The sequence below is a fragment of the Miscanthus floridulus genome, chromosome 12 (genome assembly GCF_019320115.1).
Source record: "Miscanthus floridulus cultivar M001 chromosome 12, ASM1932011v1, whole genome shotgun sequence".
NCBI classification, from domain to species: domain Eukaryota; kingdom Viridiplantae; phylum Streptophyta; class Magnoliopsida; order Poales; family Poaceae; genus Miscanthus; species Miscanthus floridulus.
The window spans coordinates 84,745,106-84,770,576 of NC_089591.1; the positions used below are offsets into that span (position 1 = coordinate 84,745,106).

At 43.2% G+C, this 25,471-nt stretch overlaps 1 protein-coding gene across 5 annotated transcripts; it reads left to right on the top strand.

Moving 5' to 3' along the window:
* Positions 1-18,954: 18,954 nt before the first annotated feature.
* LOC136498136 (putative 1-phosphatidylinositol-3-phosphate 5-kinase FAB1D) lies at positions 18,955-25,377 on the top strand. Of its 5 annotated transcripts, XM_066494085.1 has the most exons (11): positions 18,955-19,116; positions 19,219-19,363; positions 19,451-20,086; positions 20,202-20,700; positions 21,212-22,036; positions 22,212-22,546; positions 22,669-22,795; positions 22,887-23,048; positions 23,154-24,410; positions 24,499-24,759; positions 24,849-25,377. In XM_066494085.1, exons 2-11 carry the CDS (start codon positions 19,344-19,346, stop codon positions 25,209-25,211), a joined length of 4,485 nt encoding a protein of 1,494 aa, XP_066350182.1. In that variant the 5' UTR covers positions 18,955-19,116; positions 19,219-19,343; the 3' UTR covers positions 25,212-25,377. The 5 variants fall into 5 exon arrangements, with proteins under 5 accessions (XP_066350182.1, XP_066350177.1, XP_066350180.1 ...); XM_066494080.1 differs by having other exon boundaries at positions 19,219-20,086; XM_066494083.1 differs by having other exon boundaries at positions 19,219-20,086; positions 22,669-22,786.
* Positions 25,378-25,471: the final 94 nt, after the last annotated feature.

A 25,471-nucleotide genomic window follows, 5' to 3' on the forward strand; every position in this document is an offset into this window, starting at 1 on the left:
AAGTGCATTGCTTGAGTGATTGCATTTAGAGGCACTTGGTGTTCATGTTTCGCTGCGGGTTTCGCTTGTTACTCTTGGTGGTTGCCGCCACCTAGATGGCTTGGAGCAACGAGGATCATCGAGCGGAGGTGGTGATTGTCTCCAGCTCCGATCGTGGTGATTGTGAGGGGTTCTTGACCTTTCCCTGGTGGAGCGTCAAAAGGTACTCTAGTGAATTGCTCGTGGCTTGTGTGATCCTCATCTTATGTTGGTTGTGCGGCACCCTATTGAGGGTTTGGCGTGTGAAGCCAATTAGCATGTGAATCTCCAAGTGAGTGAATCGCCACAACGAGGAGAATCTTACCGGCAAGTAAGTGAACCTTGGTAAAAATTATTGTGTTCATCCTTTGATTCCGAGGTGATTGGTCTTTATTGTTATCCATCCTTGTGATTGATTGGTTCACTCCTCTACATGGCGGTATAACTATCTTGATCACTCTCTTTATATTATCGCAAACTAGTTGATAAGCTCTTTAGTGTAACTAATTGTGAGAGCTTGCTTGCTTGATTGGTGTGGCTCTTTAATTAGCCTTTGAGAGCACACTAACATAGGGTAGTGTCATACCTCTTGTGTGAATCAACACTATCTAAACTAGAATTGTGGTAGGTGGCTTGCATTTTAAATAGGCTAGCGCAACACTTGCTTCACCTCATAATTGTCTAACTATTTTGTTAAGTGTTGTTGTAGAAATTTTTATTAGGCTATTCACCCCCCTCTAGCCATTAGGACCTTTCAGGTGAACCACGGGAGGTCACATCCAATGTCAGATGCCCGCATGAGGTTGGGGAAATCGAGATCCTCCCAAAGGCAGAGCCGGTACAGCATCAACAAGATCACTTGACCTCGCCTGGATCACGCACCCCGATACGTAGTACACTGACATGGCTAGACTCAGCAGTCGCATACCGCACCGCCAGAGCACCATGGCGGGATGGGACATAACAACCACCTACCACATTGAACGCACTAGCTCACAAGGGGTCAAGCGCCGAAGCTTAGGACAGCCATGACAATGGACCTGCGCTCAACACACGCGAATATCAGCGCTTTCATGATCCCTTCATGATCGCAAAAACGCTCGGGGGCTACTGTCAAGGTTATGATATCTAGGTATCTCAAGACATCGATTAGTTAGCCGCTCGGGCGGCCCACGGTATACCAGCTAGTATAAGCCCAAACGATCGAGGCCCAGCTAGGCTACACCGACCTAGGACAAACACCAATGCATGGATTGGCCACGACCTCTTTCCTCAGCCTTCATCGCGCGCTATGTAATTCCTCACGACCTCTCCTCCGTCCTGACCTCTAGGAGGAACAGGGAGAGATCAAGCCCCACCAAGCACGTCTGCTCTGACAAGAGCAGGCACGCCGTACTGACCCCGCAAGGACCGAGGGGACAACAGTCCCCTCAGCTCGGCCAGACGCCATACCTGCGCCACACAGCGTAGACAAAACAACACCGCCGAGTGATGACGGCTAGTACAGTGACCCACTGTCCAAATATGGCCCGACGAGATAGATGTATGACTCCACCCACTATAGGATGGGGACCACAACGGCGGCCTTGACTTTTGAGGCCATCCAAGCCCACGAAGGCCACGACCCAGAGCTCGGGATCATGGCCACAGGCTCCACGAACAGTAAAACAACCAACGACCTGGGGGCAGCTACCAACTCCTGTACGACGCCCTTGGGAGATCAGGAGGCGATAACGAAGGCCCCAGCGAGACCACGTCGCACAGGGCGGCTGGCGAAACACTACCGTGCCCATAGTGCCGCCACAACCAGCACAGTAGCACCACACCACACCTTGCCGTGATGTGGGCACAAGACCATGACGACAACCACGCCCGGACATGCACTACACCAAGACAAGATGGCGTTACTTGCAAGCCAAGTTAGTTAGGTTCCCTCCCTCAGGCTCACGACCCCTTGGTCGAGAGAACCTCCTTCTTTGTGTGTGATCTAGCCCCGAACTCTATATAAGGACAGCTAAGACACCCTTTCATGGATCATCGGACCCCCGAAGCTCTCATTCTGGCAGTTCATCTCCTAGCTCTAGCTTTCCTATCTCTTCCACCATTCTTGCACCCCCATTGTAAGAACTTCAGAGCATTCAAGGGAGGAACACACACTCGAACATCTCTGAGACGGGACGTAGGGTCCGTCCTGAACCAGTATAACTCCTTGTGTCTTTTGGATGCTACCATCGTCTTCCTGAAGTAGCGCGACATTTATAAATTCATTAGTCGATCTACAAGACACCGACACTAGTTAATATAGAAAAGTATGTCCTTTTTCCTTACCAAACTATTGTATGCTCCATGTTTTCTCTTTGAACTTATATGTATAAATTCCGTGTCCACAAACATGCTTGCTAGTTAATATAGGAAAAGAAAGTCCTTTTTTTTCCTTACGGAACTATTGTGTGTTCCATGTTTTCTCTTTGAGATTCAAGACCGGACAATCAAGTTTCAAAATCGTTTTAAGTCGCCTTCCTACTCTAGTTGGAAGTGATTTTCTATGCCATTTTTATTCCAAAGTTTCAAAAAAACACTTAGTGGGGTTTTCGAACCATGAAAATGGTCTCCAAGCACCTAAAAGTTTGGAGAACGTAAAAAATATATCTAGAAGCTTCTAGAAATTAGAATCAGCTCTAGAAAAAAGATAAAAATGTTCAAACCAATTGAAAAACTCCTATCTAATAAATAGTTTTAAAAACATTCCATAATAAAAACACATGATACAATCATATATGGATATTTATTAGCATTACACGCTTTTGTTGTTCAAAATTTTTAAAAACGTGTTTATACATTGATTAAAATATTTTAGAAAACTTTCAACTTTCTATGGATATTTTCCCATTTTCTAAGAGCTAAGGTGCTGTTTGGTTCCACGAATGCAACGCCAATGTGAAGGGAATGGATATCAGCGCTAACGGGAATGGCAGCTTTGTTACTTGTTTTGTTTGGTTGAGTAGCCGGATGCCCAAATTATTCCTGTGGTCTGTTACCTGTTAAAATCGAGCGCAACCAGGCGAGTGTTCGGGTGGCTGGCCGGCTGGGGCTGGGCTGGCCAGCACACTCACGAAAACACCGTTCACCTGCACAATGTTTTCAGACAGAACAGTATTTTTTCCTCACAACAATCAGCCAGAACAATATTTTGGCTTATTTTTCAGTCCTGCCGAACAGACCGCAGTATTCCGAAAGCGCGGACCGTTGCCCCGGCACCACCTTACGTGGCACAATAAACAAACAGATACTAACACGATTTGTTGACAGTGTGATCCGATCACGCCCATAACCAGCCGAACCAAACAACATCTAAATCTAATTTTCGAAAGCTCCTATATACATTTTCATGGTTTATAAATATTTTACTAATGCTTCTAGATATATAAGCTTCTAGATATATTTTCATGATTTATAAATATTTTATTTAGATTTCACGTATCCTAATCCATATTTAGGATTTTTCCCTAATATTTTACAAGGTTAGTGATATTTTCGTACCATAGTATAGAAAGCTTATTTAGCTGTTTATTAGATTTTTGTTAATTAAAATAGTGACAAAAACACCTTGAAACCCACCTCTAACCGAACTAGGCAGGTAATCTTGAGTGTTGAGAGAGACAATTTGACTGATTTTAGAGTTGGAGGAAGAAAACTGAAGGGTCTAGAGCAGTAGTAGTTCACGATGAAAAGAACTTTTTCATTGTGCAGGATGTGTTTGGATATACCAACTAAACTAAACTTCAGCCTGCTAGGGATTCATACGGTCCAGCTAAAAGATCAACTAAATTTTAGCTATTTCAACCTAGCTAAACCTAACTAAATTTTAGCTAAGTTTGTTAGCTAGAGGATCCAAATACCCCAATTAAAATTTAGCTAGAAGAACTTTCAGCTGGCTAAAGTTAAGTTTTGCAATTTTAGCTAGCTATAAATTTTAGTTGGGTGGATGGATCGATAGCCGAGAAGACCAGACACACACGATCCAATGGTCCCATGGCCCAGCAAGTCAGAGAGAACAACGGGCTGGCCCGGCCCAGCCCAATAAAATGCTGAACTGTACGTGTTCACTGGTGGGCCGGAGGACGACAATGCAAAACAAGACAGGCCACACCAGACTGGCAAACCTCGCAGAGTTCCGCTGCACTTGCACCCTCAAACTTCAACTCAATCCTGAATGCACGAAAGAAATCAACATCTCGCTGACGAGGTGTGTCATGTGTGCTGTGGGTGTGTGAGAATGATGACACTGACACTCTGACAGGGACTCCCATCCATGGGTACTACCTCCGTCAACGTAAATCTCACTTTTTGAGGTAAAACTAATATAGTTGTGAAATTAAGTATTTATTCCTCCTCCATCGTTCTCCTTCTGAAAAATAGTCATTACATTCTAGAATGTTCTTCTCATAAATAGATAAAGTAGTGGTATTTTAATAGATAGGTCATATTAGAAAAGTTAGTCTATGCCTATAATTACATTCTTTCCGAGACTAGATTTGAAATGTAGGATTATGTTCTTTTTAGGACGGAGGGATATTTCAGTCATCCCTTGCTCCGACTCCGATCGATTCACGAGGTAATCCTGTGCATGCAATGCATTTATGCATTATTGGTGGTGAACTGCTAGCTGATGGTTAGTTGTTTCGTTGAAGCACACGCTTTGTATGAGTACGTGGACAAGCTGGAAGGCCACGTCGACTTATTAACAATAATATACTAGCGATAACGTGCGTGTAATATTCAGAGAAGATCAGGTACTCCAAACTGCTGGTCAGCATCTGCTTAATAGGTGGCAAACTAAGCTATCATGCAATATATCGATCTGACATCGCATATGTTGCTCGCAAAAAAAAAAAAAAAAAAAAAAAGAGAGAAGACATCACCTATGTATGTACCATTGCATCTAACTAATATATCATCCAGAACAATATGATATGTGATACTACCTCCGCCCTGCAACGACAATCATATTTCTGAATACATTCAGGTGAGGATCAATTTCCGCCCGGTGATAATTCAAAAAAAAACTTATACCAACAATTATTCAAAAAAAAAGTTTGAGACATAAAACTTATATCGATTGATCTGAACATTCAAATAAAGTGCCTCTAAGATTATATTAATTCTTTGGCAAATGACAATATATATAGTAAGACAATCTAACAATCAAAACCTATTTTGTCTGACTTTCTCAATCATCATAATCAAAATACGCCTGCCATTCCAAGACGGATGGAGTGTGTGTGTGTGTGTGTGTCTATATATATATATATATATATATATATATATATATATATATATATATATATATATATATATATATATATATATATATATATATATATATATATATATATATGTAAACATGCATATTTATCTAGTCTACTTGTTTTTCTCCTTTGACGGCAAATCAATCTTTTCTACACAAATACAAATCATTTGCATATGGTTTTTTTTTTATATTTCATCACAATTCGTTTGTGCTCTTTCCTCTGTTTTTGTTGGCCAATAAGCTCATCGCAACATTGTGACTTTGTGAGACTTGGCCATGTGTGGCTGTTGCGGCCAATTTTTTATACCTTTTTTTTTAAAAAAAAAGAGTATATCTAATTTTCAGAAGGGTGCATATACATCTTAATTCGGTTCTAAAACGAGTGTATTTCTGACCATGCACCTACCTGGACGATCGTTGCGGTGCAAGGAGTATATAATAATACTAGCAAAAATACCTGTGCGTTGCAATATGACTTTAATCTACTATATGCTATCGGCGATGAGAGTAGTAGCATGACAGAGTTGCTTGTGGGCATAGCAGCAACTGCGAGACAGCTTGAACCGGCGGCATGGCGGCCATAGCAACATGCGTGTGCGGTGTCGCTGGTCACGGCCAAGCAGTCTGTGTCGGTGGCGTGGCGGCCACCGTGCCCGGCACTGCACTGCGACAAGGAAGAAAAAAAGACAAAGAAACCGAACTGCCGAAATACAAAACAGAGTCACGGACGAGTAAAAAGCGAACGGGAAAAAAATTAAAAATAGAAACAAGAGTCACGGTCGGGAAAACAGTAAACGGAAATAAAAAACTTTAAAAATAGAAACCAAGATAAGATGAGATACTATACAAACTTGTACTCTTATTTTTATTATTTGATTGGAATTTCTATTCATGTTATATGGGATCAGAGAATTTATTTGATTAGAATTAGGATTCCTATTTGCTTAGAATTCTGACCCAATACATTATGGAATTCGACTCCGTATTGCGCTAGACAAGAGTTATTCTAATTTATATGAGCATGGGTTATATATTATATATATGTAAGAATAGAAAACTCTCCATTATCCCATAGTTAAAGGGAGACGGACAAAAAAAAAGAATGAAAAAATAGGTTAAAATTTTGCCTCTTTATTATGAGAAAATTGGTTCTATAGCATCGAAAGAACACCGTTTCCAGAAAATACCATCGAAAGATTTCTGTTACGTAAAATACCATTGAAAGAATAGTCCGTTAATTAGATCTACCATTCCATCACATTTTGAGATAACACCGTGATTGATCATCCATCCTTCCCTTCTTTGCCAGGCTAGGCTCTGATAGTCAATCCCATCCCCTTCTTCTTCCTTGAGCACCGCGAAGCTCGCAAAGAGAATCGACGGCGCAAGGCTGGAGAGCTCCTCGTGAATCGTGGACGAGGTGAGGCGGTGGCGCTTGGAGCGCCGGTGGGCTGCTGCTGCCTGCTGACGAGGCCGAGCGTGAGCGTTGCAGCACGCAGGCTCCACCAAGTGCGAGCGCCGGCCGCCGGCGTGGGCTTTGCTGGGAGCATGGACTGGCTGCGCGGGGGACGTGGGGAGCGAGCTCGACAGCGGGGGCCACACGACACAGCTGCTGGGCATAAGCTCCACAACGTGGGGGCGTATGTTTGTGTGGGCTGCCGAGCGCGAGCTCTACTGCTCGTGCGTGCTGCCGGGCTCCGTTCTCTACCACAGGAAAGCAGTGGAGCTCCGAGATGAACTCACATGTACTTCTTTCGAGCCTTTGACTTCCAGAGAGAGAAAGAAGGGACACGACACAGGAGCATGTGGAACTGTGGAAGCTGCAGTACCCGCAAGCCGCAATGCCGAGAACGGACATTAGCTGCACGAGCTTGCTGCGACCCCAACGACGACCGCAGCCGGCAGCAAAGGCCACCTTCCTGCGCGCGCCTTGCCTCGCCGGTGCCCAAGCCGCTGCCGCCGCCATGCAGGCTGCTTCGGGCGTGAGGCTACCGACCTGGATGAACTGCTCGCCGTGCTCCTTGTGGCCAGCTCGCGCGACCCCAGATGAGCATGAGCAAGTGCTGGTGCTCCACATCGAGCCGGAGGACAAGGACACATTGCTTTTTTTTTTTCTCGTCGGGCGAGCATAGGTGGATTTCACGACGTTTGCGTGCTACCGTGACGGAATGCTAGATTGAGGTATCGGAAAGCTTTTTCAATGGTATTTTACGTGATGGAAATCTTTCGATGGTATTTTTCGAAAACAGTGTTCTTTGAGTGCTATAGAACCAATTTTCCCCTTTATTATTAGGTATAGATACATATGTATGTTTTAATTTAGAGACGTGACAATAGTAATTAAGTAGATGAACGAAGAAGACACGATCGAGTACAATGGATGCTCCGATCCTAGCAAAACTAGCCAGAGATCGGCATGCGGTTGAAATAATTAACAGTTATAATAAATTATTAATGATCATGGAGACCAATCGACCGATCGATGGAGATGAAATTTGCATGATTGATTGGTCGCTTTCTTGGATTTGAGCCGTGTGAGCGAGTATGCCGGCCCATACATGCCTGTCTCATCATCTGTCTCTCGCAGCTAAATTTTGTCCATCATCATGCATATCCATCCATCCCATCCATCCATCCATCGAGTGCGTCTACATGATGAATATGTGGTGCACCTCTCCACCTCCTAATAGCGAGGATTGCATTTATTCACTCTATCTGATTATGATTTTTCTAAGTCATCGATGTCACAGCGATCTTTGTGAATTCTGCAATTCTAGATTTGAAACTCTTTTTCTTATTTATAACGAACCTTTTTGAATCTATGTTTTTTTCCTAAGATCCAATAATCTTATCTTACAGTTACTAATTAGATGATACAAAAGAGACTCTATGCTAATCTTACTATTAATAATTAGAGGCTTCATGTTAATCCTCACAATATATGCTAGATCTGTGCATTCACCAAGATTGATGGCAAGCTTGCTGCTGGAAAGATATACAGAGTTTTGATTAGAGAAGAGCAGAAACTTCCCTACTTCGACTTTGTTTGGTGCAACCATGCTCCCCCGAGAGTGAGATTCTTTGCCCGGCTCCTAGTTCATAACATAATTCGGTGCAAAGTTAACTTGGAGAGGAAAGGCCTCCTACTGGATGCCCTATGCGAGTTGTGCAAGAGCCAAGATGAAGATGCTGATCACATCATTTCAGGCTGCACCTTTGCTCAATCCTTTTGGAGGCGAATTGGCTGAAAACCAAGTAAAGTTCACAGATTGTGGGAAACCAGAACACCAACCTGAGTGCCCAAAGAGGCGATCTCAACCTTTCTGCTGCTGTGCTGCTGGGAGTTGTGGAAACATCGCCATGATGTGGTGTTCAGGGGGACGACACTGAGCGTAGACAGGTTAATGGCCACTTGCAAAGCAACTGCTATTGATTGGCAATGCTGATTGCCAAGAAGATCCACCGACTTATGTACTTTCTGGAGATCCATTAGTATCATGTAACTAAGTAGTCTTGCTTTCCCTTTCACCTCATTTGTAACTTGGCGCCATGCCAAAACTGGGCTTTTGCCCCTCCACCCACCAGGTTTCCCTGGGATCTGTGGTAATTGATCAGGTGGGGACAAATCGTCCCCCGTTGCCTTTAAAAAAAATATGTTAGATCTATATCTAATATTAAAGAGTCAAAAATTTTCTCACCTATTTTTTTGTCCGGCCCTCCCTTCACTAATATCATGAATATGGAAACCGCATATAGCCCTTCTCTTTATATAATAGTGCAGGAGTACTTAAGTAGTCTGGATGGATATGAATTCTAATCCAGTCTCTTCGATTCCAAATAATCTGCAAAGGAATCATAATCAAATAGAAAAATATAAGAATAGAAATCTCATGCTCGGCTACGCTCTTTTCCCACTTCGATCGACCATACCATCCATCTGTCCGCGTACTTTTCAAATTTCGTGTTGCACATACTATTTTCTTTTCTTTTTCATGAGCCATACCTCCACAACATGCATAAATATATGGGCCCACAAGGTTTCCGATTGCCTTGAGTTAAAGTCCCTTTTCTAATCTTATTTTACTACATATAGTGTGACGAATTTATTTGTTTCATCCAGTTTCTTAGTTTTCCTTTTTCTGTTTCTTTTTTGTCCGAAGGTTATTCAATATGGAGTCCAATTGCAGCTCATTGAAGCCAACCCTTAAAAAAAAGGGAAGTAAAGAAAAGGGAAGAAAGAAATCAGTCAAATAAAATGATATATATGACAGCTATATAAATCTCTATCTCAATGGATGTCTAAAAAACGAAACAAGATTGAAGAACAACAAGTTCTAGATGAAGGAGATGAACTAAGCCATGCAATCTTGCCATTGGCTTCTGCACAGCGAGAATGTCGGACGATGTGGTGGACGAACAGGATCAATGGATGACTGGAAATTCCAGCGCTCCGCCTACTATGGATTCACACGTCTTGGCCATGGATTTGCTGGCTGCGTTGTTCGTACATGCCTCCCCCACCAACCTCGGCTGGAGTCACGGTGGAGCACTCCACAAGGAGAGATCAAAATCAATGAGTGGACGATATTGATAAGATCTACATGTCTCACCACCTCATGACCACGAGGAGAGAGGTGCCTACCCGCCATCCCACGCCTCCTACAGCAGGCCATGTGGCCAGGCCTTAGCAGGAAACGTCGCATGCGTTATGTTCTTACAAGAGTGGTGGCATGGTGGAGATCTAGAATAACTCCTTACATCTTTACAGCAAAGGGCAAACACAAACGTAAAGGTATAAAGATGACCCATCTCGCCTGCTCGTTATCAGAAGATTGTGATTTACTTTTTCATGTAGCAAGTCAAGGAAAAAACATCTTAATGATACCTTCCCAGAAAGAGCAGCTCAGTATCGTTAGCTGCAATAAGGGCATAGAAAAGTGCATCAATAGAATGAAGAAAATAGAGAAAATGAAATGGAATTACAGAACAATTCTGAAGTTAGTTCGATACATATGACCAACAATGAGAAAAATAAATGCAATAGCTAAATGATGATGAGCAATATCGATCAGCCACAAACTTTGTGTTTGTGGGGCATAATAAGATGAACTACATATTTTTATGGGTCGTCATAGTAAGTCACAAAACTCGATATTTAACTATACCAACACTTGGATAGTATGAAAATTAAGGTTATGGTATATTTTGAGTAAATATTAGTGTTTTTGTTATCATTTGCCCTCTCCCATACTTTTATGAATTAGAGTACTGTATTAACACGGCGGGGAGTTCTATTCCAAGAGAAATTGAAATTCATGATCCGATCATTGGATAAAACTTTAAACGCCCTTTACCTATATGAATTCGAGTAGAGCGTGTCCGGACATATTATAGAGTTTGGTTCCAAGATGAATGAGAACGCATGACGTGATTGTTGAACAAATCTTCTGAACTTCATGTCGTCCAAGTGACTGGACTATAAACTAACGTCCCGTAGCAACGCACGAGCATTTTTGCTAGGAAACCTAAATTCTTAAAAATTCTCACAACAATAAAATAACATTAGTCTTTTTAATTTGGTTAATCTAATAATCATCATTGACAACAGTTACTGGATATATTCTATTTTATAAAAAAAATAACTGCCTCATCGTCATAAAAATACATAAAGTAATCCCTTTTACTAATTATCCACCACTCCATTATGAGAGATAATTTGAAATAAGATCTAAATTTTACATTTGTCCCTAATGTCATACTAATACTGCTAATTTAATTTTAAGTACTCTATGTTTTCATAAAACAATATTGCTAGATATATGATTCTTCCAAATTCATGGTTTTCACTCTTGAGTGCTGCAAACTATGATTGATTTGAATGATGCTACTGTATTTAGAGTACTCCGTACATCATTGCGGAAAGCAGCTACACATCTGAATTGAATGAATCAGATGGAACATAATATAGCGACAATCTATATATCGGCAGCTTAGGGCAGTCCCAATGGTGTATTGACGATGGTTTCTATCCTCATTAAATGACTTGCCACGTAGGTAAAATGCTGACATAGCAACGTAATTAATGAAGAAAGAGAGCAAAAATCCTAGAAATGGTTTCCTCATGAAGAAATTAGGTCTTCTCTTGACCCAATGTGTAACACCCCAGTGTTATGCCAGCATTTAGGCACTGCAAATCATGCATATTATGCATCATTAAGCATCCTAATCATACATGCCTAATCGTGTAAATAATAACTGAAACCCTGCTTCAAAACATATGAAACATGCTCACGAAACATGAATGTTGCATACACTCGTTTAGAGTTATTTTGCCCTAGTTATGCTTGCTAGGTTAGTAAAACATGTTTGACTATGATTGTAAATCATCTAGAATTATTTAGCATAATTTTTGGAGCAAAGTTGTATCTAAATTATTGCCAAATTTTGCTTTTAAAATAATTCTTCAAAATTAGGGTTTTGAGTTAAAATTGACTTTAATTTTATAATTCAAAATCTAGCAAGAATTGGACTTTGGTCATAAAAGCAAAGATGTAGAGGATTAAATTCTAAGCAACTTTTATTTTTGGGCCATTTTCAAAAGAAGTCATTTTCTTGCTCAAAAGGGTATTTGAAAACTGTTTTTTGAAATTTCCTTGAAAACAGAAAATAGAAAATAGAAAAATGTTTCTATCCTTTCACGGGCCGCCGCCTCGCTTCTCGGCCCACGGCCGAAGCCGGCCTGGCCTGCCTTCGCGCCTGCCGCTCGCCCGCCCCGCGTCCGGCCCAGCCCACCTCACGCGCACGGCCTGCCCCAGCGCTGCGCCGCGCCGTTCCCGCGCGTCGCGTCCCGACTGCGCCAGAGCGCGACCGCCGCGTGGCGACCATGCGCCGGCGACGCCCGCCGCGCGGCAGCCACAGCCTGCCTCCGCTTCCACGCGCCCGCCTTCATCTGCTGAGCCCGCGGCGCTCTACTCTTCACTCTCCCGCGCTGCCTCTCTGCTTTGCCCGCATGAGCTCTGCTCTCTCGCCACCGAGCGCCACCGCAGCCCCCCGCCGGACAAATTCGCCGCCAGTGCTCCACCACTGCTAGCAATCAAGCGCACCTAGCTCCGTATCGCTCTCCGACACCTGGTGCTCGCGGCTGTGACGCCTTTTGAGCCAAGGTAGAGCATTGTGTGCATTTTGCTGCCGTCAGTCATGGCGCCGCCGTGCTCGGCCGCCGTGGAACGCGTCCTCCTTCCCTTCTCCATCCCATTGTGCTGCATGCTCGGGTTCGTCACCTCCTTGCGAACCCTGCGTGCTCGCAAGCTTGCCTAGACCCAGCCGACAACGGCCGCTGGCCCGTTGGCAGAGCCCGCGCCGCCGTGGCGTCTGGAACGTCGGCGTGGCGTGGCTCCTTTGCCCGGCCGAGCTGGGCCAGGTTGGCTTGGGCCGAAGCCCCGAGCCAGGACGCCGCCCTCCCCTTCGCTCGGTCTGCGCAGGCCGAATGTGGCCGTGGGCCAGTTGTTTTCCACGGGCCGGCCCAGTAGTAATAGGAAAATTTCGTTTTCAGTTTTCTTTTATTATTTGGAAAGAGAAATGCTTTGGAAAATGTTTGTATACTCAAATTTGCTCTAAATCTGTTGAAACAAATTTTGTTAGGTTCCTTGCCACCAGATCTACATGATAAAATTATTGCATATCATTTTTGAGATACTTTTCTGTAGAGCTTTATTTAATCCTTGATATTGCTGATAACTTGAAAAATGTGTAGAAAAACCTATATGCTTCAGAAAAATATGATTCCAAGTTTGTTAATTTTCTTATGTAATGTACTTCCTAGGAAAAATATGTGTCATGCATGTACTATAGAAAAATTATGAGGTGTAGTTCAAGTGCCTTTAATGTATGATTTTTGTTATTTTTGCTAGAGAGAAAAAATTTGTATAAAACATGCATGTGAAAATTTTTGTACAGTGATTATTTGTTGTGTAGAACATAGAAAAAATATTTCATCTGGTGTTTGACACTTTTCATAGTACAAAGTATTTTCATGTTCATGATCATGCCATATTTTGTTATTTTTGTGTAGGCTAATCCACTCATTCAAATACCATAAAAATTTGATGGTAGACTACTTAGGATAGTACTGTGCTATGATAATTTTCTAAGATTTTTTTGAGCTATAAAAATAGATGTTGTTATTCAAACCTATTATTAACTAGGGTTAATCAATTGTTACTTTGTGTATACTTAAGGAATCAGTGAAGCTTTGGTGTATCTTTGAAGCATTTAATGAGATATGTTAACTTAGCATATTAGTAGTAGAAGAGAATGCAGTAGATGACATGTGCTTGTAGTATATGTTCTTGGATGATGTTGACTACCTTGCATTCAAGCATATCCCTTGTATTCATTTCATCCGATGCACTTTTTACATAAGCACTTACGCACATGCATCATACAGGATCGCAAACCGAGAACCCAGTCGTCATACCCGAGGTGCTCGAGGAGCAGCTCGAGGTGCAGCCGCAAGAAGTGCCTGAAGCTGACGAGGAGGATGTTGAGGAACTTCCGGAGTGCCCCGATCACCGCCCGAGCTCCTTCGAGAGAGGCAAGCCCCGAAGCATTTTCTCCTCGGGTTGTAATTGTTAATTAAATACTTTACTTTAATTAATGCATTACGTTCAGGAGTTGTTTGCAACCGTTGCTGCATTATACCTTGTCTACCTTTGTTATACCATATCCTTGTTACCCTGGTATCCGCAGTCGAGTCAATGCTTAGCTGGCTTAGACCGGTAGAAGTCGGGTGATTTTCTGTCACCTGTGAGCTATAGGTGGTTACCTGGATCTGCTTGGATAACTATGTAGTCATGGTATAACTAAGTGTTAAATGAAGTTGAGACCGGATGGAGACTTGCAGAGGTTTGGACTGTAGTGCTTTCCATCTGTGTCGATTAAGGACCGACCGTTGTTGGGCCTCGAGTCGTGTTGAACGCATGCCTTACATTTAGCTGGCCGAATAAAGTACCTTTCGACCACGAAGCTGGGAGATTATTCGGGCCGAGTAGATTGCCCGCAGCGCACTGTACCAGAGCAGGTGTGGTAGGACACGGGGGCGAGATGATAAGACCAAAGTGCAGTCGGTCGGTCCCTGGGTACATGTGGTTCCTAGCAAACTCGAGATTCCTAGATAGTTGACTCGGTGACCAATACCTCACTTTAGCGGGTGAGTGAGGTTTGTGTAAGGAATAAATTACCAGCTGGTTAGGAATCGATTCGAATCGTCATCGCTCCTAGATAGTGAGCACTTGACTTGAGTTACTTCATCGTAGTAATGTTGATGGAACACTTGGACAGTTATAATGAATATGACAATATGGAAGTTGTTAATGATCATTGGTTAACATTATTGGCTTAATCACATGTTTGCTCTAGTATAGGTGCAAATCTAGTTGACAGGTTAATAATAATTAACTTGACAATAATACTTTTGGAAAGGTTCTTGAAATACTAAAAATGCCTCTTTCTGCAAATGAGCCAGCTACCCTACTATAAAGCCCTTCATAATCCTTGGTGTCACTTTATTTTCGGTTATGTCGGGTAAGTCTAGCTGAGTACCTTCTCGTACTCAGGGTTTTATTCCCACTTGTTGTAGATGTGCAGATGTATTACGGCTACTGTATCAACTGCCTTTATCCTGCGACGGGTGATGCTTAGGACCATGTGCATGGTCATTCCTTACGTCTCGTCTGATGCTTTTGTTGGAGATGATCATTAGCTGGCACTGTATTTGAACTCTGTGTGAGTGTGTGTGATTTTGAACAAATAGCTTCCGCTACTTCTATTTGAACTCGTTTTGTAATAACTATGTTTAAACTCTGATGTATCTGCGATGCGAACTTTTATGTAATATGTGATGGTGACCGCTAAACTTATTACGATCTTGGCTGGGATGTGAGTTGGTTTGAAATCCTTCGTGATTTCACGGACTACCGGGTTATACGGGCTTAAGTTTGCTAAATCGTCTGTTCCGGCGGATGATTTTCTTACTTAATTTCGTATAATTGGTCGGTTCTGTTACACAATGCACCAAGAAATCATGAAATCGCCATTGGGGAGAAACCACCTATTTCCAGGGGGCTCATGCCACACTCTAATTGGAGGAAGAAGATAGAGTTAGGAGAGAGAAAGAGAAAATAATTATTACATAAAGACACCTCCACTGTGTAAGATAGTTTCTATAGATGATTTCTTGTGCTATAGAAACTGCATCAGTTTTTTTCATCGGGACTGCTCTTATAAATTAACAAACAAACAAATAAATAAATAAATAAATAAATAAATGCGAGTCCTACAAGTACTAGATGATGATGCATGACTGATGTACATGTCAACTGCATATACATATATGCAAAATACAAGAGCTTGTTATTATTGCATTTGCATGGTTCGTAGGTTATGCAGGTTTGGCGATGCATGGATGCCGGGACCTCCTCTTGGCTGTGGCTAGGCGGGCGTCACGGCATCCACCAGTTCATGATGATTATTTTTGTTACAGGTGGCACGTCCGTGTAATGGGTTGGAACGAAACTTGCTCTGGCCGGTGCGTCCAGGAAGTCAAAGTATTATGATTATGGTTGCATCCATTTTCTTTCCCCGAACCTATAGGAAGATTGTGTATTTATTTCATTAGGCTTTGTTTCGATGTTATCATATTCACCTCAATCCATATGTGTTGAGGTGGTTTGATGTGGAATTTAGTTCGTGTCTCATTCCAATCCAACCCAACAGATATGGATCAATGCGAATCCGACTACATCCAAACAAGGCCTAAGGCCATAGAAAAAACGGTGCTATTACATGTTAGTTTCACGGCTTGTGTCATTTTTTTTTAACATTCACGTCCTTTAAAGTAGATGATTCATCTTGATCATCTCATTAGTTTTTGTTAGGCACGTACCCCCTTTGTTCCACTAAAAAGGCCATTTCCACCTTCAAGAAGTCAAATATTATTAACTTTTTGACCAAATATGTGTATTTTTTAAAATATTTATGGTATATAATTAGTATAATTAGATAGATTATTGAATATATTTTTATAATAAACTAATTTAAAGATACAAATGTTGCTAATATTTTCTACAAATCTAGTTAAACTTGAGAAAATTTGACCGACACGAATCCAATAGCGACTCTTTTTATGAGACGCGGGGAGTATGCATGAATGTACATCAACCCAGGGTTCAAAATTTTGGTGGAATTTCGATAATTTCAGGGGTGACTGAAAGAAAATTTTGAAATTTGTATTACACTAATACATGTGCTATATAAATCTAGACTCATATTTTTCTATTGTTCATGTTGCATCTTCTTCTACTCAATACATGTGTAGTCATAAATCATGCTAATATTTTGTCTAGATCTAAATTTATTTAGAAAAAAATCATACTTCATTTATGATTTTCTTTAAAAATCATACTTCATTTGTAGGTGTAAAAAAATTCTTCAAAATTTAAGGCAAATTTCGATAATTTTGGAGGTAACAAAAAAATATTATCAAAATAGAAAATCCTGCGTTAACCACAATTAACCACACCAAAATGCCTAGAGGAAGAGGCCAGGCAGCATATGCTCTATTTGGATGGTAGCCATGTTAAATCTATCAACAAACAATCCCTTAACCAGGTCTAACAAAACACGTAGGTCTAGCATCAAATTAAAATTGATTTAGGGTACATTTGAATAGAAGAAATGTTTTGGTTTCTCTTGTGAGAATCGAGAGAAATGTCAGGAGACTGATTTTGCACAGATTCACATCTCATTGCTTCCCACTTCTCTTTGTTCTTTTTTAGTTAATCCTTTTTTAGTGTAACAAGTTAAAATGAGTTATATTTAATTAAGTTGCTCTCCCGTCCAAAAAAGCTTAGAACTTTTAAAGCATATTTTTAGTTATAGGATTTTTTTTTTTGAAAAAAAAACATTCAACTTAATATTTAACAAAATTGCTATAAGAAAAATAGGTTGAAACTAAAAGTGTGCCCATACACAGAATCTGGTGGAGCCATGGATGGGGTGTTGCCACCTCAGCAGGGCAAAGCCGTCAAGTTTGAACCTGAATCCCCTCATAGAGCAACTCCAGCAGCAGCCCCCAAATTAGAGCCCCCATTTTATATTTGGGTGCCTATCCCTATTTTTATTGGTCTAAATTTGTGCTTCCACTCCAGCAGTAGCCCTAAAACGAAGGCCCCCAAATCCATATTAGTAAATAATGACATAAGGGGCCCACTTGTCATTGACTCAAATCTATCTTCTTCCCCTGAAATCCACCCCACATACCATGACGCGTGCAGAACGAGCGCTCGCCTGTGCCGACAGGGCTGTGAGGGCCGAGCTCGTGCGACCAAGCAGAGGGTACCGAGCCCGCACGGCAGAGTAGAGGGAGGCCCGCACGGCGGAGCAGAGGGGAGCAGCGGGCCCGCGCGCACACGGCGGCGGCGGAGGAGAAGGGGCCGACGCCGGGGAGGAAAGGTCGCGGACGCCATGGCAGGGGGCGCGCGCTCGAGCTTGCGCATGCCTGGGTGGAGAAGGGGCGCGGCGCGAAGGTGAGGAGCCGGCGAGCCCTCTGTCCCTGCCTTCCGCGGATCTGGTCGCGCGGAGCTCGTCGGAGGAAGCCACCGGAGGGAGAGGAGCCGCGCCGCCGGTGCTCGATCTCGCTTCCGCGCGAGGGAGGAGAGGGAGCCGTGCCGCCGGTGCTCGCTGCCGCACTGGGACAACGCGATGCTCGTCGGAGGAAGCCACCGGAGGGAGAGTTGCAGCGCCCACACGGATGGGGGCCGGGTTGTTGGCCCAACCAAAATGGGGTCTGTTGAGAGGATTTGGGTGCCCACACAAATTTAGGGTCTGTAGTAGGGGCCCTGCTGGAGTTAGATTTTTGACCTGAGCCCCCATATTTAGCTATGGGGGCTCAAGTAGGGGCCCTGCTAGAGTTACTCTAAGCAAAGTAAAAATTTGCTCTTAAGTATACGCTCTCACGCTACGCACCGTTGGATGTGCACTGAGACGTGTACATTCAACTATGCACAACAAGATCGAGAGCATGCGTTCTCAAGGCTAAAAAAATTCCTCGTATTCAGGTTTGAGCTGATGACGCAGGGACACGTGGGTGCTGCAGATGGAGTGATCATCGAGCTGGAGAAGGCGCACACTGCTTGGTCCATGTAGATCGATCGATGCTGTGCTAGCTAATCATGCATGCATACACACGTGGCATGGCGTTTTCCTGCATCTCGCATTATCATTGTACTGTATGATCTGATGACACTGATGATGGGAGACGGCTTGGCTAGACAGCGAAGGAAGGCGATCGATCATGTATACAGTACACGTGTCAGCATGCATGCATGCCTTGTGTCCAACTAGCTAGCGATCCAGAATCGCCCGCATTTATATGGGTTCCACATACATACAGGTGGACAATAATTCGATACCATCTCTTCGTACTAATTAATATACTCCTTTTGTGGAATACATGATGGATGAATTTATTTATTATATTAATCAACCAATCAGACGATAATTCGATATTAATTGATGCCAAAGACACGGCAACAAGTCCAGTTCTAGTATTTCCTTTCATCTGTCCCGACCGTTTGCTCCTCGCTTTCCTTCCTTCGTAGCTGCTGCTGCTGCTGCTTCTTCTTCTTCCAGAATCCTCCAACAACGTACATAACTCCAGTTCATCGTCGTCAGTCCATCTCAGCTCTAATAATCATCCATCATCAGGGTTCGTTCCCTCCGATCCGTAGGTGAGTCGTCTGCTAGCCGGACAGATATATCGATGCATGCATGCGTGCTAGTTTGTTTTAAAATCTGTTGAGAAACCCATCGATTTGTTGGATTGGATGCAGCATGCATCAGTAGACATAATCGATTTCAATTCATCACAAGTAAGCTAAGGATTTCTTGGAGGGGATCGGAGGGGCACACACCAACAAAACTGCATGCTGCCGTTCTTTGGAGCTCCATTATTACCATGATTCTGCTGCACACAAGGTACTGCCCCCGACCCAGTACTCTCTTAGCTTGTGCAAATTCATGCAGCAGATCAAAGTTGTTGCCTCCCTGCGTGTGCACTCACAGGGATGAGGACGATGCCCATGCCCTTGCCCTTGGTGGTGCTAATCCAAACCATCTGCTGCATGCCTGCCCATCTGGAGACGATGGGGCTCACAATAATCACATGCCCAACGTCGTCGTCGTTACCACCGAATCGGATGACGGCGACTACGACGCCATCTGGATACCGCCTGATGAGGCAGCTGCTGCAGACAGCATGGAATTGGAAGATGATGATGATGAGCCCACCTGTTACGATGCCCGAGCCGGAGGTAGTACATCCTACTGCACAGATGAGGATGACGGATCCGATGATGACGATGATGCTACCACCAGCAGCAGTATCAGGTGGTGCCATGCGGATCAGTCCGCCACCAACGCCGCCCTTGCTGCCGACAGGGAGGAACGGCAGAAAGCCATGCTGAGAGCCATGAACGGGCAGCTCAGGATGCTCGCCGCTCGCTTTCTAGAGTCGGCTGGCATTGGCATTGACACCACCAGCAACAGCAACAGCTGCTGCTGGCTTGACATCGTCACCTCCCTCTCCTGGGAAGCTGCCCTTGTGATCAAGCCTGATGTTGGCACTGCTGTAGGCAACCAAATGGACCCTTCCTCTTACATCAAGGTCAAGTGCCTAGCATCTGGTACACCCCGCCAATGGTACGTATGTATATAATACGCTAATTATATCTATTATTATTATTATTAAACACCGCATGTCAAGAATATATATAATGTGCATGCATGTCTTGTCTTCCACTGCATCCGCATGCAGTGAGGTCGTCAAGGGCTTAGTCTTCAGGAAGAATGTGGCTCATAAGCACATGCCCACCAAGTGTCACAATCCTAGGCTGCTGCTGCTTAGCGGAGTCCTCGGCCATTCCCATGTTGGCTTCTCATCATTCAGTTCCATAGAGCAGGAGAAAGACCATCTAGACAAGTCTGTCTGCAAAATGATGGAGGTTTGCCGCCCAGATGTCATCATGGTCGAGAAAACGGTTTCACGCGACATACAGGAGCTTCTTCTCAAGGAAGGTGTCACTCTAGTGCTTGACATGAAGCTCAACCGGCTGCAGAGGATTGCTCGCTGTTCTGGCGCTCCCATACTCTCGTTTTCAGAGGTTCTCTGCAAGCCAAAGTTGAAGCAGTGTGACTACTTCCACATTGAAAAAGTGACGGAGGAGCACAACCTTACCTGCAGCACTGGAGTTGGAAAGAGGCCATCTAAAACATTAATGTTCCTGGAAGGCTTTCACAAGCCATTGGGATGCACGGTAGGGTCTGCTACTTCCTTTCTAATTAATCATACTAAGATTCATGCACGATCATACCTTTCACAGCCCACCACTGATGCTGCATTATACGAAGATAAGACAAGATCCATGCATGAGCATGGGCATACCTTTCTAAATCTCTGCTTTATGTATATGTTCACAGCAGAATATATATCTGCCTTAACAGCAGGATGCATTTTTCTTCTTTATAATTTGACACGCTTTGTTTCCTTTTAAAATAAAGCACTGTCATGCATCATTCTGGCCTAGCAAACATGCATATAGATTAAGACTAATTGATGAACCACTATACTCTATACTACAATGAGATACTAGTAGTGATGACGTAGCTGCATCAAGAAGTATGAAAGTACATAGATAGAATAGATGTCTTCTTCCCTTCTTTGTGCTGACAACATCAAGTGCTAATTTCGTGCAATTATTATAAATCATTAGTAAATTAACAGCTTACTGTGAACGATAGATAATGGTGATTCCTTTCGTCCTGCAGATATTGCTTAGGGGAGCAAATACTGAAGAACTGAAGAAAATCAAGCAAGTCATGAACTACACAGTGTTTGCAGCATACCGCCTCGTTCTTGAGACGTCCTTCTTCGAAGATCAGAGACTAATCTTGAACAATAAGAATTCTTCTAAAGAAGAAGTTTCTGTCACTAGGAGGGCGGGACCATCGTCACTAGGATCAATACAGGAATATACTGATGGGGTGCCAGTTACCATTTCTTCTACATATTTCAATGCTCTAAATTCACTCGAGAAGAACTTCCCTAATCAAGCACTCCCTTCTGAAGGACTAGTATCAGCAGTCCCAGAATCACCGAGAAGATTCATTGATATATTCCGTTATCATAATATTTATTTACCGGTCACTGCTTCTCAAGAGGCAACTGATGATCAGATAGAAGACAGGCCTCAATACAATGAAGGCATGGCAAGTAACGGTATCCATATCAGCCCAAACGTTGGAGTACCAATTGGTTCTGGTGAGAATGTGGATCATTTAAGCGATCCCCAGGAACAAGAATCCTCTGAAACCAATCAACAAATGACATTGGATGGCCCTTCGGTTAGTGAAAGACAAGAGCAGTCATTGGAAAATATTAAACACAGCACCAGTTACAATAACGGAGACAAGACATCTGATATAGATGAGGTGGATGATGTCTTGGAGTCTCAGAGCATACTTATTTTGCTGTCCAGCCAGTGTATCACAAAGCAGGTTATCTGCGAGCAGAGCCGTCTATCCCGTATAAGATACTACGGAAATTTTGATGTTTCCTTAGGACGCTATTTGCAAGACATTTTGCAGAAGCAGGTAACATTGTTATCATTCTAGGTTATGTTTACCGATCTACTTCTGTCAGCTGAATATGAATTCGATACCTCCAAGCAAACGACTTCTTGCTTCCATTCTTTTTGGCTGATACAGAACCTTTCCCAACTCGATTTGAAGAATATGCTCACGACTCATGATTGTGTCTTTTTCACAGAATCTCAGCTGTTCCTCATGTGGAGAGCCTCCAGAGGCTCACATGTATTCCTACACTCACCGCAACGGGAATCTGACTGTTCTTGTGAAGCGCTTGCTGCCTAAATATTGTTTACCTGGTGAATCAGAAGGAAAGATTTGGATGTGGACTAGATGTCTAAGATGTGAACATGAAAATGGGATCTCCACATCATCACGAAGGGTGATAATGTCAACTGAAGCACACTACCTTTCATTTGGGAAGTTCCTTGAACTCAGTTTTTCAAGCCACTCAACTGCTAGAAGTCTGTCAATATGCGGGCATTCACTCAATAGGGATTGTCTGCGCTTTTTTGGGTAAGCCTAAGAGTCAAGAACCTTAGAACATCAGCTGCATATGATTTCATAAATTATTTTTCTTCCATTGTATATTGGACTGAACCTTTTCTATTCATTTATTTGGGATCTGTGAACTTCAGGTTGGGCTCCAAAGTTGCAATGTTCCAGTATTCCTCAGTCGAAATTTACAATGCCTGCAAACCACAGCCTACTCTTGAGTTTCACAATCCCAATATGCATGAGTGGTACGGGCAAGAGGTAAGAAATGTATGTATCGTTCTCAATTGTTGTTTCCATCTCATGCTTCTTTTGTGAAAATCCATAGTGGAACCTAATGCCTCTGCTGCACTTCTATAAGGTTCTTGCTACAGGAGTTACACTTTTCTCTGAAGTCACAAGCGTACTACAGAAGCTGAAGGATCAGTTTCCTGAGCTAGCAATCTATCGTGGTGCCTTCTTTCCTGTTAAAAACTTTTCCCAACTTGAAGAGATGTTGATTAAAGAGAAGGCTGAGTTCATGGTAAAACTTCCCGTCCTCTTTTAGATGAACCTTCCATCGGTCACACAATTGATTTACTCTGCATTTCTGGTAATCATTATTTCACGGCTTATCTTTATGATCCAGGATTCTCTAGCAAAGGCTGTTGATCGAAATAGGGAATCAAGCTCTGTGGATGATATCCTTAATGTAAATTGGCTCTATCAGGATCTTTTGCTGGAACTTTATGTGTGGGACCACCGTCTGCATCAACTTGTAGACTGTACATCTGCTGAAAATGCAATAGTGGGAAATGGCATCACGGAAACCTCTGAATTTACATGTGACCAAACTGCAGTAGTTGCTGAAGCAGGCGGGATCGGTGAGCGCATGAGCAGCAAAGCATCATTTGCTAATAGATGTATCGAGCCAGAGAAGTTCAGTGAACCAGGGACGTACAGACATGCATCAACCTTGCTTGATGATGCATGGAATAAGTATTACAATGATCAGCATAGCACAAAAGTGCCATCTTCCGGGGCCTCAAATTGCTTGGGTGTTCAGAGCAATATTCCGCAACGGTGTGACGGGGAAAAATGTGTTTGGAACCCACTGAATGAGTCCAGATTGGCTTACAGGCAGGAAGTGGAAGTTGGATGTTTGGAAAGGTTTCAAGTCGTTAACCACTATCGTCCAACTCATTTATCCCCCTTGCACAAACACAGACAATCTGCCGAGGAGATGGGCTCTCCACAGTTCACAGTCGGTCCAGGTGGCAGTATCTTGTGTGTATCAGAGGATGAGATATCCAGTATAATATCCCGAGCTCTTGCTATATCTGAGGATCGTCGCCACTTAATGATGGATGCTATTGCTGAGACTGAACCAGCGGATATCAGGGGTAGAGAGTATGCTAAAACAATGGAGAAGTCTTACAGCTCCGTATGTGAAAGTTCCTCTGCTTCTTTGTCCTGGTCGTCATCTTTTGGATCTTCAGATTCTGAGGCAAGCATTTCATCTTACGACCTCTCCAGCTATGATAGCTCACTTCTATCAACCTCTCTCCATCCAGAAATATCTGTCAACGGGAGAATAGTTCTCAAAGGGAAGTACTCAGTCATCTGTGTACACTCTAACCAGTTCTACAACCTCCGAAGGAAATGCTGCCCCTCGGAGCTTGCATATATTACTTCCTTGAGCCGTTGCAAGAAGTGGGATGCTCAAGGCGGAAAGAGCAAGGCATTCTTTGCAAAAACAATGGATCACAGGCTCATCATAAAGCAAATAAAGAAGGCAGAGTTTGAGTCCTTCATAAAATTTGCGCCTGATTACTTCAAGCATGTTAACCATTCTCTGGACACGGGGAGCCAAACTTGCCTTGCCAAAATCTTAGGAATCTATCAGGTAGTTATCTCAAATAGTTATCGCAGGACTCCCTTCTTTCCACTGCTGTCTTTCTTTATTAAACCGTGAGCATCCTGTTCTGTTTCAGGTCAAGCAAATAAGACATGGCAAGGAGATTAAGATGGATCTGATGGTGATGGAAAACATCCTGTTTGGACACAATGTGTCGCGGACATATGATCTGAAAGGCGCCATATTTTCGCGATATGTCTCCGATTCAAATGACCATGGCACCGTCTACTTGGACCAAAACTTTGTGGATGACATGCGTGTTTCTCCAATCTATATTGGTGGAAGAGCAAAGCATCTCTTGGAGAGGGCAATCTGGAATGATACGTCTTTTCTCACGGTAAGTATGACTTCCATTTGTGCTGCCATATCATAATTCATAGATAGATGGAATTGAAGACGTGCTAACAAAAATACCTGTGCTTGCAGTCGATCAATGTTATGGACTACTCTTTGCTGGTTGGAGTGGACAGGCAGAAGCATGAGCTCGTATTCGGCATCATCGACTACCTGAGGCAGTATACATGGGACAAGCAGCTGGAGACAATGGTGAAAGCGTCTCTGGTGGTGCCCAAGAATGAATCGCCAACGGTGATTTCCCCCAGGGATTACAAGAAGAGGTTCAGGAAGTTCATGAGCAAGCACTTCCTGACAGTTCCAGATGACTGGAGCACAGAGAATCCGCCGTCGGTGGATTGCAAGTCCTGTGCTCACGGTGGCAACACCACCAAGTTGCCGGGAGTGGTCGATGAGAAGCCTCAGCATCCAAGCCCAATCCTGGCGTGCGCTTAATTCTCTTCACATCAAAAAACAATTTCTTCTGGCTCATTCTTGAAGGTTGTAAATACATAGCAGAAGAAGCTGTCAAAGTTTTCAGCTTATAGATTATAGGCAAAAATTGTTGGAGCCACAATGTGCTGAGGTCAACGACCACAATGCATGCCTATCTGTTTGTTTATCTGTTATAGTGCCATGCTAAGAGTGCCGGACCGGGCAACATTGACTCTAGGCGCCTGGCCGTATTCCTCGACAGCATATCGTTCGCAGCCATA